At 38.8% G+C, this 17,359-nt stretch overlaps 2 protein-coding genes and 1 pseudogene across 2 annotated transcripts in view; 2 read left to right on the forward strand and 1 right to left on the reverse strand.

Annotated features, from left to right (window-relative positions):
- The window catches only part of LOC103524765 (large neutral amino acids transporter small subunit 1), a 38,899-nt gene extending 30,706 nt beyond the window's left edge, over positions 1-8,193 (forward strand). The window contains exons 5-8 of the mRNA XM_026820060.1: positions 5,018-5,141; positions 5,494-5,677; positions 7,201-7,479; positions 7,961-8,193. Coding sequence (XP_026675861.1) covers positions 5,018-5,141; positions 5,494-5,677; positions 7,201-7,479; positions 7,961-8,193 — 820 coding nt within the window. The remainder of the gene's footprint in view (positions 1-5,017; positions 5,142-5,493; positions 5,678-7,200; positions 7,480-7,960) is intronic.
- On the forward strand, positions 5,843-5,960 carry LOC113465509 (annotated as a pseudogene).
- A 282-nt stretch (positions 8,194-8,475) lies between the features above and the next one.
- On the reverse strand, positions 8,476-16,777 carry LOC103524766 (large neutral amino acids transporter small subunit 1). Its single transcript, XM_026820061.1, has 8 exons — positions 16,762-16,777; positions 12,949-13,174; positions 12,279-12,323; positions 11,850-11,973; positions 10,652-10,852; positions 9,851-10,005; positions 8,756-8,928; positions 8,476-8,489 (listed from the first exon to the last, which is right to left on the reverse strand). The coding sequence occupies exons 1-8, from the start codon at positions 16,775-16,777 to the stop codon at positions 8,476-8,478; spliced, it is 954 nt and encodes a 317-aa protein (XP_026675862.1).
- Between the last annotated feature and the right edge of the window lie 582 nt (positions 16,778-17,359).

Below are 17,359 nucleotides of genomic sequence, written 5' to 3' on the forward strand. Positions count from 1 at the left end.
TGGCCGTAAAAATGAATAAACCAAAAGCATAGAAAAAGAACTCCACAGGCTGAAGTTTTTAACCCTATAAATTTTTAGAAGGCTGTAGCCAAAACCAAATGTCAGCCCAAAGCAACCACCCTAGATAGAGCTGATTGAGAGGCTGACGAAAAACGCCGACCCCGTCTGTATACGGGAATAAGCGAAGAAAAAGAAGAAAAGGCTGAAGTTTTTAGAAAATGCCTTTGGCTGTAACCTCGCCTGGTGAGTCTAATGCCACTTCATTCGTAGTCTGATTGGAAATTATCACACTCCAGGACCTCCTCTAGGTACTAGATAATGTCAACCTCTATCATACTACTGTATAGATATAACTACTAGATAAGGGGTTCCCAAACTTTTGAGTACCACGTACCACCTGACACCTCAAGGTTCTTTTGGCGTACCACGGCTCCTCTAGGTACTAGATAATGTCAACCTCTATCATACTACTGTATAGATATAACTACTAGATAAGGGGTTCCCAAACTTTTGAGTACTGCGTACCACCTGACACCTCAAGGTTCTTTTGGCGTACCACCAAACATCAAATTTGTGTGGTTAAAGGGTTTAAATAAAGATATTACAGCGCCGCGCCGCAAGCGAAATTTTTTATTTATTGTAGTACGATGTCACAATTTTTTAGTGCATTGACTATAGATTTGTTTTTCAATTACCAGATTTGTTTTTCGTATTTACGAGATAAATCATAAAAAGTAAAAATGGGGTTTTCAAATATCTTCGCGTACCACCAGAAATGTTTCCGCGTACCACAGATTGGGAACCTCTGCATATGAGTATCTAACGTGTGACACTCTAGCCGTTATGAAGGAAGTACTTGATTAAGATATCATGTGTGACATTAGGATTATGTTTGGCTTGACAGATATTTTATGTTTATTTGGACAACAGCGGTTAAATATGACGGGCATACCAGGTGCGATCAGTGAGGAAAAAAGAAGAGGGACCTAAGTGGACGAAAGATCAAAGACCTCTGATAGATATAGGATGGGTTTCACCAACCTTCTTTTTAGCTTTTACGGCCTGTTAGATTAACAGCCCTGTTAAGCCAATACAAATTAAATGGAACTTAACAGGCTTTCTAGAGGCTTCAAAAATATTGGTGAAACCCACTCATAACCTTTTGAGTATTGCCGATCTTCAAAAACACCTACCGAATGAGGCCATACGGCAATACCTAAGTAACTTAACCCCGTGAAATATTTTATTATAGTTGGGACTCTCGCCCCTTCCCGATTACCGGGCGAACACGTGCTGCAGATATCGAGGGGGAGGAAACTCATTGGGTCCCGAAAGAAAAGCTGTGGAGAATATGTTCTGATCGACCCTTGACGATTTTACATCAACATTTGTCTCAACTACCCGACTATGTACCGATCATGACTTATTTTATTGATACAAGATCAGATAATGGGACCCAAATGAGTCATATTGTTTTTTGGACCCAATAACACGAAAAAAGGTCAACCGGACCCAATGAGTTTACGTCAATATCGAGGCTGTTAATGATGACTTGGAATTTCATTAGGAATGTGACAATCATTATCACTTATATTTTGAAAGAACAATGCTCACACATGGTCTTGCTGCTTAACGTGTAAATAAATTCTCTGAATTTCCCTTACCACCAACCTCCAGATCCAAAGTCCAACGCGTTAACCGCTGCACCACTAAGGTGGCAAATTTTCTCTACTAAAACATACAGGGTGTAACCTGAAAAAGAGAAAGTACATAAACAAAATCTGAAAACTTACCCAGTTCCGCGTAGCACAGCGCCCCAATCATGGACAGGGCCCCGGACATGACCCACACAATGAGGGCTAGGCCGGGTGAGCCGGCGTTCTTTAGTACGCCTATCGGTGACACAAATATCCCCGATCCGACAATCACACCCACGATCATAGCCACCCCGTCCATAAGGCCCAACTCCTTCTGGAGCCGAATCTTGTTATCCGGCACGTTCGAGCCGGGAACCAAATTATCCTGGCTCGTGGGATCTTCTAACGCGGACACCAACTTGGGCTCCCGGCCCGCGGCAGAATCGGCTTTCTTTTTCACCATTTTGAGTTCTGTTGACGCCGCGCGGCTTTACCTCGAAAATCGACGCAACACACGGACGTTAAGGCGAGGGATGAGCGAAAAAACGGTGAAAAGGAAGACTATTAGGGGTCATGTATGACGGACGTTAGAGACGTGAGACCGAAATGAACCGTCTGACTCAAAGAACGGAAACTAATGTGTTTCCTCAGGTGAGAGTTCAAAGGAAGACTTGCTTTAGTCATCTAAAATTGTTGGAAATGGGATGAAAAAAGTTTGGTTTGCGAAAAAAATAAACCTCTGTAGGGTCCTTAGAAAATGAGCAGTGTAAAGAAATGATTTTCAAAATTTTGATTTAAATCAAGTCCAAAATTTTAATATTTTATTGTCATTTTATCTTTAAATCAATAGGTTAAAAAAATATTGAAACTATTTATTTTTACTTTCTATAAAGAAAAACTTGAAACTAAATTAGCTAAATTTAAAAAAATAAGAACTAAATTAGCACGGGGAAAAAATCAAAAAGAATAAATTTTATACAAAACGGAGTTCAATTAAGTACGATTAAAAAATAAGAATAACAAATGAGTTGAAAAATAATCAAGAAAAAGAATTCTCAAATCAGGAATTCGAACAACAGTCTAAAGGTCACGTGAGCACTTCGTTCGTAAAAATCTCCGACAGAATCAAAATAATATGATTCAATTCAAACTGATTGAAGTCTGTATTACTTGCGGCTTAAATTTAATAGATGTGTCAGGAGGGAGGATTGAATCAATTCACTCTAGCCAATATTGGATATTGGAAAACCGAAATACACTGGTTCGAAACCACCATCATACACAACAACTTGGAACTCCAATGTTGAGACTTTGGGAGCTTTTGTGAGATAATACATAGATAAATAAAATAAATCAAGTTGGTAGTAGGTTATCTGAAACTAAAGTGTCATTCGTTCCTTTTGACAGTAAAATACTTCGTAAAAAATTGGAAATACATGTTTCATTCGTCCTTTTTGAAACATTTGACCTTATTCTCAATTTTGTACTTCTGTTTGTTAGCTTCTCTGTCAAACTACTTGTCATTATAATAGCCTATCGATTTGGTTTCCATCAAAACTGTCAGAGACACTCTTGCATTGTTTTATTTGAGAATGTATACAGCATTACAGGGTGTATCACAAAGCTATGTCAAGCCAAGAATGGCGAATAGTACAGGTTGATACACCCTGTATATTTGGTCTACAAATATCTGACAACAATATTTGTCGAAGAGGGGTTTTTTTTTCTGTCAGTGTTCTCAGCTTGTATCGTTATTTCCAAAGACTCGTGAGATTCGGGAAGTATTTTCTTCGCATCGGAAAATTTGAGAAAAGAAGAAGGCGAGGAAGAAGAAGAAGAAGAAGAAGAGGAGGAGGAAGAAGAAGGAGAAAAAGAAGAAAGGGAGGAGGAAGAGAAGAAACTGTCTGTCGAAAAAGAGAAAGCGCAAGAAACGTGTCTAAGTAGGTTTCATTATAAGCGATTTCTTGTGAATAAAGTACGTGTGGAACTGTGGGAGGAGAATAGAGAAAATATAACAGAGTAGAGCAATTTTATCGAAGAACTGAGAAAAGCTATCGCTAGAGGAAGTGAATAAAAGATAGAAGAAGAATAGAAACAGAGAGATGGGTTGAAGAATAACATAGAAGAATAGAAGAACTAAAAAAATTAAGGAAGAAAGAGGGTAACAAGTGTGTTGATATAAAAAGAAACTTGTTGAAAGAAAGAGGGAAAGAAGAGGTAAGGGAAGTACAGGGGGAACCAATCAATTTGATGAAAGCTTGAGAAGTGAAAAGTTAAAAGCAAACAGAAGAAGAAGAAGAAGAAGAAGAAAAAAGAAGTAATGTTAGTAGCTATTCTCAATGTTGAAAAAATCAAGCACATTGCTTTGTTAAGTGCACACTAAATTCTTAACAAGCACGAGTCGAAAAGAAACTACGACTTCACTGGGAATCAAACCTGGGAGCTCCAGATTTCAAGCTGAGCAAATGTGATAAAACTGATCTACGGAAAACATACCGTAACGATTAATCCGCAGGTTATGCTGATGCTGACTTCATGTTGGTCCTTTTCTGTGATTATTTCTCCTATCCCGCCCTCCTCTGTTCGATATTGGGACGAAAAGACCTCCGTTGGTTGTTACAGTTCCTTCTATCTTCTTCTTTTTCTTCGCCTTTTTCCGTGTACAGATGGGGTCGATGTTTTTCGTGAGCCCTTCAATCAGCCCTAACTAAGGTGATTGCTTTGGGCTGATATTTCGTTTTGGCTTCAAATTTTATGAGTGGATGCCCTTCGCACTCAATCTTTTCTTTAGCAAGAGAAATTCAGGCTGGTATATACTCCCTGTTTAACGTCCCCAGCCAGGCAATACAGTTCCCTCTATCAAATCTAAAAAAAAGGTTGTGATATCATAAATGCACTTTGAACAAGTCTTACTCTTTGTGTTTTCCCCAAGAGGAAGTAAAACAAGGGAAGAAGTTTATTTGAAAAACAATGACCCAGTAGATTAGCATCGAATTATATCCAGATTTATATTCCGGAGTGCAGAACGAAAAAAATGGGAGGGAGAGGAGAGAAATTTTCAACCTACGCTAAAATATAGGGGCCCTATAAAATTCTGTAACGGGGTGACCCAAAGAATGAGTAAGGAACAGGGCTTCCAAGTGAATCTTTACCACCTCAAAATTACGCTATTATATTTTCATGGCACTACTGAGATCGAACCCATCAGTCATTCTAACTTTGACATAAGAAATGAAACAATTCTCGTATATCTTAAACTTTTTGTGTGTCATTGACCACTCCAGAGTTTTGGGTTTGGACCTTTGTTTTTTTTTACTTTTTTCGAATACACTCTTTAGATAACATTGTGCTTATTTTATTTTATTCTCTTCAAATTTCAGGAATCTACCTCGTGCTATTTGGATCGCCATGCCGATTGTCACTCTGGTGTACGTATGTGCCAATGTGGCTTACTTCACTGTCCTCACCAAGGAAGAAATGCTCACCTCTCCCGCTGTAGCAGTGGTATGTACCACTCTCTATTTTCAGTAGAACTAGGTTGTTGGTGACTACTTGGGTTGTTGGTGACGCTCAATTCGGTGACAAGCTAAGTGTCTCTTCACGTTAACCTCACACAGACTGGGTAGGGCACGCTAAAGTCAACCATCCGGATACTAACCACGCGCAACTTTGGGAAGCGTGGGAACTGGTGCATTCAACGTGCTTTCGCCAATGGCTAATGTATTTGTCCAAATGTCACCCCAATTTTATTCAAGTATTTTACAGGACAATCGGTAAAGTATCGCAATCGGTCCAAATTTTCTCAAGTTTTTTCTCCTCCAAGTTTAATAATTCCATTCTCTTCAATCTCCTCCAGACGTTCGGTGGCAAGATCTATAAGGAACTAGTCTGGATCATTCCCATCCTGGTGGCCATGTCCACATTTGGAGGTGTCAATGGCATCCTGTTCACCTCCGCTCGTCTCTTCCTCACTGGATCTCAGGAGGGACACTTACCTCCCCTCTTCTCTTACATTCACATCAAAATCGTATTTACAATATGTATTAATAATTGACACTTAAAAACTAGCACTCTTGGTTGATATTCTACTATAGAACAATTGCCTTGGGACACTTGAGGTGTTATGTGGACCATTTTATGGTCAGTACTTTGTACAAGCAAAAGATATACTGCACTTCAATATGAATCAAGAAGATCCCAATAGAGCCACCGGCGATAGCACGTTGAATGCACCAGTTCCCCGTGGATCACTGAAGTTAAGCAACATTGCACGTGGATGGTATCTGGATGGGTGACCATCTGGGCAATCCCCTGCTGCTGGCTTTTCCCGACCGCACTCAAGCTGGGTTAGATTATTGTGGCGAGTCGCTATAAAGGCTTGTCGCCAAATAGGGGGTCAAACCAAAACCCCCCATCACCTGTTATACAGTGACGGTAACCCCTTGGAAAGAAAGTAAAAAGGCCTTAAAATAAAGGCAAACTATCTCTAGTGCAGGGTTTATACGCGACCTGGAAAAACTGGAAAACCTGGGAAAGTCATGCAATCTGAAAATTGACCAAAAAGTCATGGAAAATCGTGAAATCTTAAAGAAAACCTGAAAACTCATGGAATTTGTCACCCGGTCAATAATTAAGAATGTTCAAATTAAATATCAAGTTTTTCCGAAAAACGGCCTGCGGCGCATTCCACCTCATATTCCTTGACGTTCTGCATATTGCATATTTTATTTAAATGAAGGGGCAATCTTACTGATTTTTAGGTACCTCCGCCCCCTATTTTTCTGGAAAAAGTCATGGAATTTCATTCCGGGAAAAGCGTATAAACCTTGTAGTGTAGATTCGGCCTTGATTTGGGTTGGACTGGTTAGCACTGTACAATATATTAAAACTGACTTCTAATACACTGCTGTACAAGTAGAGGAGCCTAATCCTAACACAGATTGAGCATGGGGTTCAAGAAGAGTCCTCCAGGACACACATGAATAGTTTGGCGCACGTCAAGTTCAATGAGTCTGAAAACCAAAATCAGAAATGTTAGGTTTAAGATAATCAATTTTATTATTGTTTTATTTAATTTTCGAACCCCCTGTTTTTATAATAAGTAAATTTTTCAAAGTTTTTGGTCCTTCGGGCCGGATCCGCACCTTGAACTTTTAAAAGTTTTTGGTCCTTCGGGCCGGATCCGCAATTTTTCCCCACCTACATTTTGTTCTGTTGCACATTATTTAAAGTTGGACGTACAATTGTCCGTTGAAACTATACATTGTTCCACCAGAAAAAAAACTTGTCCCTTCTGATGAAGTGAGATGAATTTTTATTTTATGTCTCGGCCTTTTCCCTGGGATATAACTTAAGGGGTAAAGCTGTGTCCTGTCCACACATAGTCGACGCCGACTGAAACCGTACAATGCCTAGACAACATAGATTCTCATCGTCGATCGACGGCGTCGAGTATGTGTGGACACAGCTTAACCTTCAAAAAAAGTTACCTTGCCCTGATCTAGATGGAACCTAGTTTAATACTATTTTACCTATTCTTGTTCCTACTGAAAAACAAATGAAGCACTGTTTATACTAATAATTTCTAATCCTTCCTCTCTCCCGCAGTGTCTGATGTCAGTTCTCATGTTGGTGACGAGTGACGTGTTCGCTCTCATCAACTACATGAGCGTCGCGCTGTGGCTCAGTGTGGGGGCGTGCACGGCAGGTCTCATCTCTCTGCGCTTCACTCAGCCCGACCTGCACCGGCCCATCAAGGTGCATCTGAGTTTGCCCATCATATTCCTTGCCTGCTGCATATTCCTGGTGGTCGTACCCACCATACGAGAACCTATGAATACTGGTAAGTTAAAATTAATTTATCAAATTTGTAATTTTGTAATTTTTGTAATTTATTTGACATTTTAAGTATACATATTTTTCATACAGGTTAAATAAATTTCAAATTGAGTTTGCTGTATCCATTTATTAATATTACAACATAACAAATAGGTATCCATTTATTAATATTACAACATAACAACAGAACATTAAAGAAAAATCATATACTTAAATGGGGTATACCCATTCATAAAAGAAAATTTAGGGAAAGAACAAAAATAGACTAGTTAGCTAGTAAAGTAGCGCGCCTGCCTTTGGAAGCGCTAGGTCGCGAGTTCGATTCCCGCCCGGGGCGGATTTCATTCCGATGGGATAATGTTCGTTCTCGACTCTTTCTTTTACGAAACACTTGTGCCCTTTTAAATTCCCTTGATCCCAGGACTTAATATTGATTCCTCAAAAACACATAGAGTTAATATTGATTCCTCATGTTTTGTTTCCAGTTATCTCGCTATTCATCATAGCTTCAGGCGTGCCTGTCTACTATGTTTGTGTCAAATGGAAGTCCAAGCCAGCCCTGCTACTGGAAATGCACGGTAAGTTTGATAGAAGATTCCACTTTGATTGGATATTTTTCGGAAGAATTCTCCTTCACAGAATGAGTTATGATATTCCTTGCCTGCTGCATATTCCTGGTGGTCGTACCCACCATACGAGAACCTATGAATACTGGTAAGTTAAAATTAATTTATCAAATAGGTATCCATTTATTAATATTACAACATAACAACAGAACATTAAAGAAAAATCATATAAATGGGGTATACCCATCCTTAAAAGAAAATTTAGGGAAAGAACAAAAATAGCCTAGTTAGCTAGTTAAGTAGCGCGCCTGCCTTTGGAAGCGCTAGGTCGCGAGTTCGATTCCCGCCCGGGGCGGATTTCATTCTAGAAAAAAAAAAACATATTTTGACAATATTGTGCTCAAGGGAAATTTTATTTATACCCCAGTGCTACGCTAACAAAGTGGATCTGCAACATTAAACTGTTGATATAAAGGGACTACATGTCCTAATTAGCAGTCCAAATAAAGAACTAAAATCTAACATGAGCATCTCTCGAGAAAAAAAAAAACATATTTTGACAATATTGTGCTCAAGGGAAATTTTATTTATACCCCAGTGCTACGCTAACAAAGTGGATCTGCAATATTAAACTGTTGATATAAAGGGACTACATGTCCTAATTAGCAGTCCAAATAAAGCACTAAAATCTAACATGAGTATCTCTCAACTTACCTGCAATGTTGTTTAACCACCGCGGCTTATCTTTCCAATACACAAACACCATATACACAGGAATACCGGATAGGATCATAAGCAGCCCTATTCCCACTTCCCACGGCTTCACATACATGGGCAAGGTGACTAGGAAAGCTGCTATGATGAAAAACGTGATGGGGAGAATGATACTGACCTGCAAATACCATGCAACAGACCCTATTATTAATACTATATTGTTGGATTTCACCAATATTATTCAGTCCTTAGAACTCTCCTGTTAAGCTAACAGCCAGTTGAGTTCCATTTAATTTGTATTGGCTTAAGAGGGCTGTTAAGGTAACGGGCTGTTTGAGACTGGAAAGAAGATTGGTGAAACCCACCATATGGCTTATGCGTTAAGGCCCGTTCCCATTTGTGAGTTTTATCTTTTATCCGATTTTTTTTCCGAATGTCCTGTAGGTAATGTAATTTAAATTAGAGAGTTCAAACTACACACGACACGATTTTTTTCCGAACGACAAAAATGTCCTTGTAGGCCAAGTAATTTAAATGAGAGAGTTCCCACATACGCACGACACGATTTTTTTTCCGAACGACAAGTAAGAACGTGCCTACTTTTTTCTACTTTTACATAACTTCATACAGCTCATATTTAATTATTATGCTCTTCTATCCGAAATTAAGTTGAGTTTTTTGGTCCTTCGAGTCGTATGACGATTTTGTGACAGAAGTAAGGGTGGAAAAGCCTAGTTAGCTTGGAGGGTGGCGCGTCTGCTTTGTAAGCGCTAGGCCGCGGGTTCGAGTTCCGCCCGGGGCGGATTTTATCTTGATCAGATAAGGTTCGTTTTCGAAACGGCTAGCTTTCTGCTATCCTGTCTTCCTTCTCTCTTCGATTTCGGGACGATAAGACCTTAGCAGTTACATTTCCCTCTATCAAAGCTCTACAAATGTTGTTTCTAATAAATGACTTGAGCGTTATTTTCAGAGGGGCAAAGACCTAAAACGTTTGTCACCTCTTAAAATAAATACTCACAAAAAAGCTCTAAAAAATAGTGGAGAAAAAATGCCCGAATACATCAATTAATTGAAAGAAATCGTTCTAATTAAAACTCTACCTTGATTGGTCGCTTGAGATCAGGTCGTTTCAACCGAAGCCACAGTAGTCCCGTGACAGATGTAAGCGTGAAAGAAGACTCGACAAATGTTGCATAATTGATGAGAGCAAACACATCATCGATACACATTAGAAGCAACGTGATAATACACTGAAACATGAAAATAATTGAATTTAGTCAATTGAATCCGCAGAGTATTATTATTTAACAATTCGATCAAACTTTATTTACGTAATTAAAATAAAGTTTGATTAACGAGACTTTCATTGTCCACCTCTGTGGCTGAGTCGTAGCAATGAAACAACTGCTACATTAGACTCGTGTGGTCTGTGTCATAACATGCCCATCCTGTATGTCCTTCATCAGATGGGCTAGAAGAGACACAATACTTACTTCCCATTTAGGGCTGGGTCAACACGAGAACACCAGAAAGTAACCCGGTAAAATATTTGCAATCCATCCGCAGAGTATTATTATTTAACAATTCGATCAAACTTTATTTACGTAATTAAAATAAAGTTTGATTAACGAGACTTTCATTGTCCACCTCTGTGGCTGAGTCGTAGCAATGAAACAACTGCTACATTAGACTCGTGTGGTCTGTGTCATAACATGCCCATCCTGTATGTCCTTCATCAGATGGGCTAGAAGAGACACAATACTTACTTCCCATTTAGGGCTGGGTCAACACGAGAACCAGAAAGTAACCCGGTAAAATATTTGCAATCGAAATATGAGAGCAAACTGTTTGTCGATGATGGGATTTGAACCCCGGGCCTTCATACTGTGAACTCACCAGAAATACTAGGGAAGGACACGGGGTGTATCGCTTGACATTGATCAGGGCGATGGCTTTGGGCAAATGTCCGTTCCGAGCCCCGACAAAGAATAGACGTGACGAGGCAAATATGGCGCCGTTGAGAGCACCAAATGTGGAACACGAAACGAACAGGGGCATCAGCCAGGTCAGCATGGGTAAAATTTTGGCACCGAATGTCTGAAAATGCAGTGGAAGAAGAATAAACTTTTGGGTGGAAGTAACCGAGAGGCTTTCTCTACGACCTATCCCTTAGATATCTATTATTAAATTATTATCGGGTTTAATTCCCAAATATATGAGGATAAAATTGTATACCTCAGGCGTATAGTATTGGCTTGAGCCCTAGTTTTCTTATACTTATACGTATACACTATACATTAATATAGGATAACTATTCCTCACGTTCAATACCAGGGGTTGGATGGAAGAGAATGTCTTGAAAATTTGAATGTGAATGGTAGCAACTTGTGTAAGTACCGTTCACACTATTCTCTCTTTTATTATCCAGTTATCTCGGAACGGTCACCGTTTGAACGGGCGTTTTTCCCGTGAGAGTGTTTTTACAAGCGTTCTTTTTTTCGGGTGCGCTGAGATGTAAAGTCGGCCGTTAGTTTGGACTCTACTTTATTCTTGTCATAAAAGGGTTAGGCGGTAGAGAACGCCTCCGGCGCGACGTTAACCTCGCCTTGTGGTTACTATCCACTCAAGAGTCTTTTATTATTTATCTTACAAGAAGTCTAAGAACACCTTTGAATTTAACCATGACTCAGCGTACGCCTAAAGAGAGAGTGTTTCGAAAGCGCTTTTGCAAATGAACAAAGGACCAAGCTCGACTGGTCTCAGGGGAAACAAGTATGTCTCTTCTCGCCCATCGGATGAACATACTCTGGGAAGGACATGCTATTGGAAGAGAATACCTCAGGCACTTGTCCCGCCCCGCGGCCCTTAGTTGGAATATTTTGTAAGTACCTAAATTTTATGACTTTTTTTACGTTCTGATTATTTCACGAACACTCTGTCTCGTGAGGTCAGTTGATTGCTTTTTGTAGCAATCGTCACTGATCCGGCCCGAAGGGCCAAAAAATTATATCCGGCCCGAAGGACCAAAAACTCGAAAGCATTACCAATGTAAAAGTGATCTACCACTACCACCCAACCCTTCTTTTAAACTCACCACAGCGACGGTATTGGAAGACAGCAGCTCTTCCTTGGACAGGACTACGAAGTAGGCAACATTAACTAGCAGGTACACAATGGTAGAGAGGGGCATGGAGACACAAATCGCTTTCGGCAAATTTCTGCGGGGGAAAAGAAATCGTAAATAATGTCAAAATAATATTGAACTAATAAAAAAGTTCCATTTTTCCTAGCATAAAAAAAAACACTCGAAAGTTTTGGAATATCATTGATGAGATAAAGAGTCTACCCTCTGGAAATGCCACGTGCTGCTGGCTCCTTCGAGATATAGTTATTCAATTTAGTAAGGGAAATTGAGAGAGAAATGCTGTGACGTCTGGCTTATTCGATATGTACATAGGTAGGTATTCAATCTAGTAAGAAGAATGGAGAAAATTGAGAGAGAAAAATGTGGTAGGGAACTTACTTGTAAGGATTTTTCAATTCCTCCGTGACGAAATTCAAATAATTCCTGAAATCAGAGAGATGTAGGTACCTATGTGAAAATTCAATTTCAGTAGATATTAGAAATTCCTCCGCAGAGAAGGTTCTCCATTCTTTACTTTTAGAGGCAGCGTAAAAACTTGAACTTTTTGAATAGTTTTTTTTTTTTCGAATTCCTATGATGAAAATGAATAAACTTCAAAGTTGTCTTCCTACGTAATACGTGGGAAGTATACGTATGTACTAGGTATACTCAATGGCGTATACATATTGTATAATTTTTCGGGGGGCCCCACCACAAGATTTTGCCGGGGTCTGTCTATAGATTGATTGGGGGAGAATGGGGGATGTTCCAAGTTATAGGCCCCTGAATATATTCCTGCGGATGCCTTTTCCCGAATATATTCCTGCGGATGCCTATAGACGGGGTCGGCGTTTTTCGTCAGCCTCTCAATCAGCCCAAACTAGGGTGATTGCTTTGGGCTGACATTTGGTTTTGGCTACAAGTTTTACGAGTGGATGCCCTTCGCACTCAACCTCTGCTATTTCTTTAGCAAGGGAAATTCAGGCTGGTGTACTCCCTGTTTAACGTCCCCCAGCCAGACCCAATACTTAACAAACCTATATTCCCAAAATTTACAATATTTACCTACCATCCTGAATAGGAAAACAGGCCAGAATAGAAGGACAGTGCGACATAGCCAGGGTCCCAGTTGGAGTTCTGCATCGGGTGTGCAATGTTCTCTGTATTTCCCATAGCGAGGAACCACATGCCGGCTATCACAATGCCTCCCAATGCTAACATCTTGGTAGCGGTAAAAACATCCTGTAACCGGGTCACCCACTTTACGTTGTAACAGTTGATGGCCGTCAGCAAACCTGGAAATTGTCAAAGGTGATGGTTAGAGAACATTCGTAGAAGCTTAACAAGACCTTGTTTAGACTGCTGAGGTAAAGGGACTTTTTAATCACTTTCGAGCAGGATAAACAAGGTATATTCCATTTTAGTCTGGCTGGGGGACTTTAAACAGGTAGTATACGGAGTATACCGTGGCGCCAAAAAAAAAAAAAAAAAAAAAAAAAAAAAAATCAACAGAATGAAGTATGTACCTTTTGTACCCACTGAAGCAACACGTTTCAGAGTAAGTCCTCTATTGTAAAAAGGGAGACTGTAAAGTTATAAAAATCTTTTGAAAGCGGTATTAATTTGCAACACCTATTGTCGCGGATTCTAATACCGCCCGGGCGGTATCCTACAGGTAAGGTTCGTTCCCGAAACGGCTAGCTTTCTCATATCCTGTCTTCCTTCTCTCTGCACATTCGAGACGATAAGACCTTAACAGTTAAAGTTTCCTCTATCAAACTTATCACACATGGCCCTGCTGTTTAGCGTAAAAATAAAATAAACCTCTTGAAAAATCACTACTATCTAAGTATTAAATTACCTACAGAAGACACAGTTTAGGACCACACTACTTTGAACTATACATACGAAAGTAATTTTCGAACTCTATTCTGGACTGAGTGAAAAATAAACAACTCGAGAATTTTCACTTTCCTGTAGGTAGTGTACCTGTGAAATATAAACAGTGCAAAAGCACTGTTTATACTAATACTAATAATGAAATGCCGCACAGTAGAACAAAACATACGCTGAAATGTGAGCAATTGCACTGTCAGTATTTTTACAGGTTTTGCTGATGACGCAATCTCGTGAAGATATTTCGCGATAGGACATTCGGAACAAGAATGGTAAACCGTTTGAAATTCAGAAACGTAAAACATCATGGGGAAAACAAAAGTAAACGTCCATGTTTCTTGAATTCCCTTTAGGGATGAGTTTTTAATTTAGGAATGAGTTATTGATTAGTACAAAAAATGATTTTTTCCTCCCCCTTTTTGCGTCAGTTTTTCCTCTGGAGAAATTTCTCTTATCACTTTATCTCATCTTAGATATCTATCTAAAAAGATTTTTATTTTCCTTTTTGCGTCAGTTTTTCCCGGAGAAATTTTTTATCTTATCTTGGATGTCTATCTAAAAAGACATTTTTCCTTTTTGCGTCAGTTTTCCTCGAACCACCAACCTCCAGATCCGAAGCCCACCGTGCTAACTACACGGTACTACACCACTGAGGCTGGTCTTCGATATCTATCTACTCAAAATACCTACGTACCTAATATCTATGTAAAACATTACAATTACAATACATGATGTTAGATGCCAAAATTATTGCATCATCAGGTTCGACAGACATCCTTCCAGAGAAAAACCTCAAATCAAGACAGGAAAAATAATCCATGATGAATACAAAATTACGAATAGACTAAAATTGAGATAGCGATGGTAATAACAACTGACTTTGTAACTGGAATTTCAATAAGGAAGAAGAAGAAAATGAAGTTAATTTCATGGGAAGATGGAGCAGAGAGCTCAAAAATAGGATCTTGAATACAAAATATGTTATGAAGATAGGAGATAGGTAGATAATTACGAGAATCAGAACAAATATGACCTCATTAGCATAACAATAATCTACCTACTGGTAAAAAGATTAAAATAAGAAGTACATATAAAAAGATTAAAACAATTGAAAAATAAGTAGAAAAGGTACAAAAGAAAATGAAAAAGGATAATTAAAACAATACGGAAACAAAGACTTTTTCCATTTTCCCTCCATTCCATTTTTACGTAATAGCGTAATCCAGTGAAAGGTTAAAACTTTAGTTTGCTTTTAGAAGAGAATTCTCATAAAACGAAACGAAAGTAAAAACATAAAGAGCACGTGGAGCTCGGAAAACAATCTGACCGAAAAATTTGAAAACAAAATATCGTCGCGCCAAAGGTAATAAAAAATGACTGCAGTTTGCAATCCGGCGGTGATTTTTTTTTTTTTTTTTTTTTTTTTATTTTTATGGGGCAGAAATCACAGGGTCTATGACTAACTGATAAGGTTTGGGTATTTTTTTTTTTTTTTTTTTTTTTCATTTAATACATATTCAACCCTTTGCCTTCTAGTGAACAGCAAAAAAGAGACGGCCTTTATCGACAACGAAATCTTACATTTAAATTCTTTAAAGGTATAGGAACAATGAACTGCTTAAGCGATGTAAGTTGCCCACAAATGGTGCGGGATTGGATAGTTGATTATTTAAACGTTCATTAACAGCTAAGATTTCAATGAAGTTATCGTACGATTTTATTGGGCTCTAAACCAAACCCCACTCTGAGTCTTAGGTGTAGGGACAAAAAGCCCTCAAAGTTGGGTTAAGATTCCACGAAGTACGAAACTTATTTTTAATTGCAAACTTACGTCACACGTACATCGTCTATCATTGATGAACAAAATACGAGATACTTGGAAAGCCTTTTTCTGAACGAGGTTCTTCAAGGTAACGAAAGGAATGCTAAATGCAGACATATTAATCTACTGTGAACAGTAAACTCGAATACACAAGATATAATAATTAGAATTACCATATGAACATCAAGATTCATGGAAGAGACAAAGATTTTTATTACCGGTCTGTCATGCTCAGTCCAATTTCAATGGAGATACAATGGACTTCAAAACGAGAGCCTCTCTCCCCCCTTTTAAAAAAGAGATGAAAAGAAAAGAGTTCCGACCTTCACAATTTATTCAGCAATATTATCGTGTGAGCCATTGCGAAATGTCTGGATATTGTATGTGAAGAATATAAAGCGAGATTGTGCAATGTCTGCAAAGATTTCTGCAATTTTTGACTGGGGTTTCTCCTTCTTTATCAAGGCCGATTTAACCAAAGATAATGAAATTATAACTTGTCATCTCAGATCCTACATTATTTTCTGCAAAAAGCTACCTCCTATGCATTTAGTAGATTGTTTTTATTTTGTTCGTAGTTATTTGTACATATTTTGTAAATTATTAGATTATGTTTACCTAATTTATCGTGCAAATTTTAAAGGAGCGTCAAGGTCATTGATTGCAAGTCTATATTGTTACGAGCTTTAACAGGTAGCGAATTTAAGTTCACGTAGCTTTTTCACCGAACTAAAAAATGTGTCGAAAAGAGCTAAAATTTTAATTAAAAACGCATTCCTAGAGACTAACACCCATATTTATGAACAAAATGCTGGCTCTTAAGTTCGTGCTAAGCATAGTCTCAAGGCATTTGATTGGTCAATTTTGACTTGAGACTGATCTAAGAATGATCATTCTTGTTCATAAATACGAGTGTAAATTCACGGGAAGAGACCGAAAAAACTGAGCAGTGCAATGAATCACCAACAAAACAAATGGACTTTTTAATGAGTTGACCTATAGTTTACAGTGTAGTCCAGAAGAAAAAGACTCTTTCCTTAGGATAAGGAAAGTAAAAATCGTATGAATGTGAAAATGTATCAAATTACAGGGAAACTTTGTACCTATGCATGTGGAATTAGTAATGACGGTCTTTTCTTAGGAAAACCTTCCTTACACACTCACCCTTTTTCAGTCTCATTCTGAAAGAACAAAGAAGGTAAATTTCGTAGCAATGAAACAACTACTACATTAGACGCGTGTGGTCTGTGTCGGAGCATGTCCATCCCATAGTATCTCACCCTCATCAGCTGGGCGAGAAAAGACACGGTGATTTCCATTTAGGTGCTGGGTGAAGACAAGAATACCAGAAAGTGATTTCCTCCCCTCTTGTCTAAGGCAGAAACATTACTATCACGTCACGTGAGCTCATGGGGGGGTCAGAAAGATGTATCACGTCAGGTGAGCTCACGTGACGTGAGGGCAGTGTGGCTATCATGAACGAAATTACCTACGATATTATGGGAAAACTTTGAACTACATCTTCCTTACCCCCATGAGTTCACGTCAGGTGAGGGCAGTGTGGCTATCATGAACGAAATTACCTACGATATTATGGGAAAACTTTGAACTACATTTTCCTTACCCCCATGAGTTCACGTGACGTGATAGAGGTGTGTTTCTACCTTTAGTAGACCATCCAGTAGAAAGCAACAGACCTTTGGAATGTACTATTACTGATTGGCCAAGGTGATTAGGGGGTTTGTTTACGTAATAATCAGAG

Source organism: Diaphorina citri, unplaced genomic scaffold, assembly GCF_000475195.1.
Source record: "Diaphorina citri unplaced genomic scaffold, Diaci psyllid genome assembly version 1.1 scaffold118, whole genome shotgun sequence".
NCBI lineage: Eukaryota > Metazoa > Arthropoda > Insecta > Hemiptera > Psyllidae > Diaphorina > Diaphorina citri.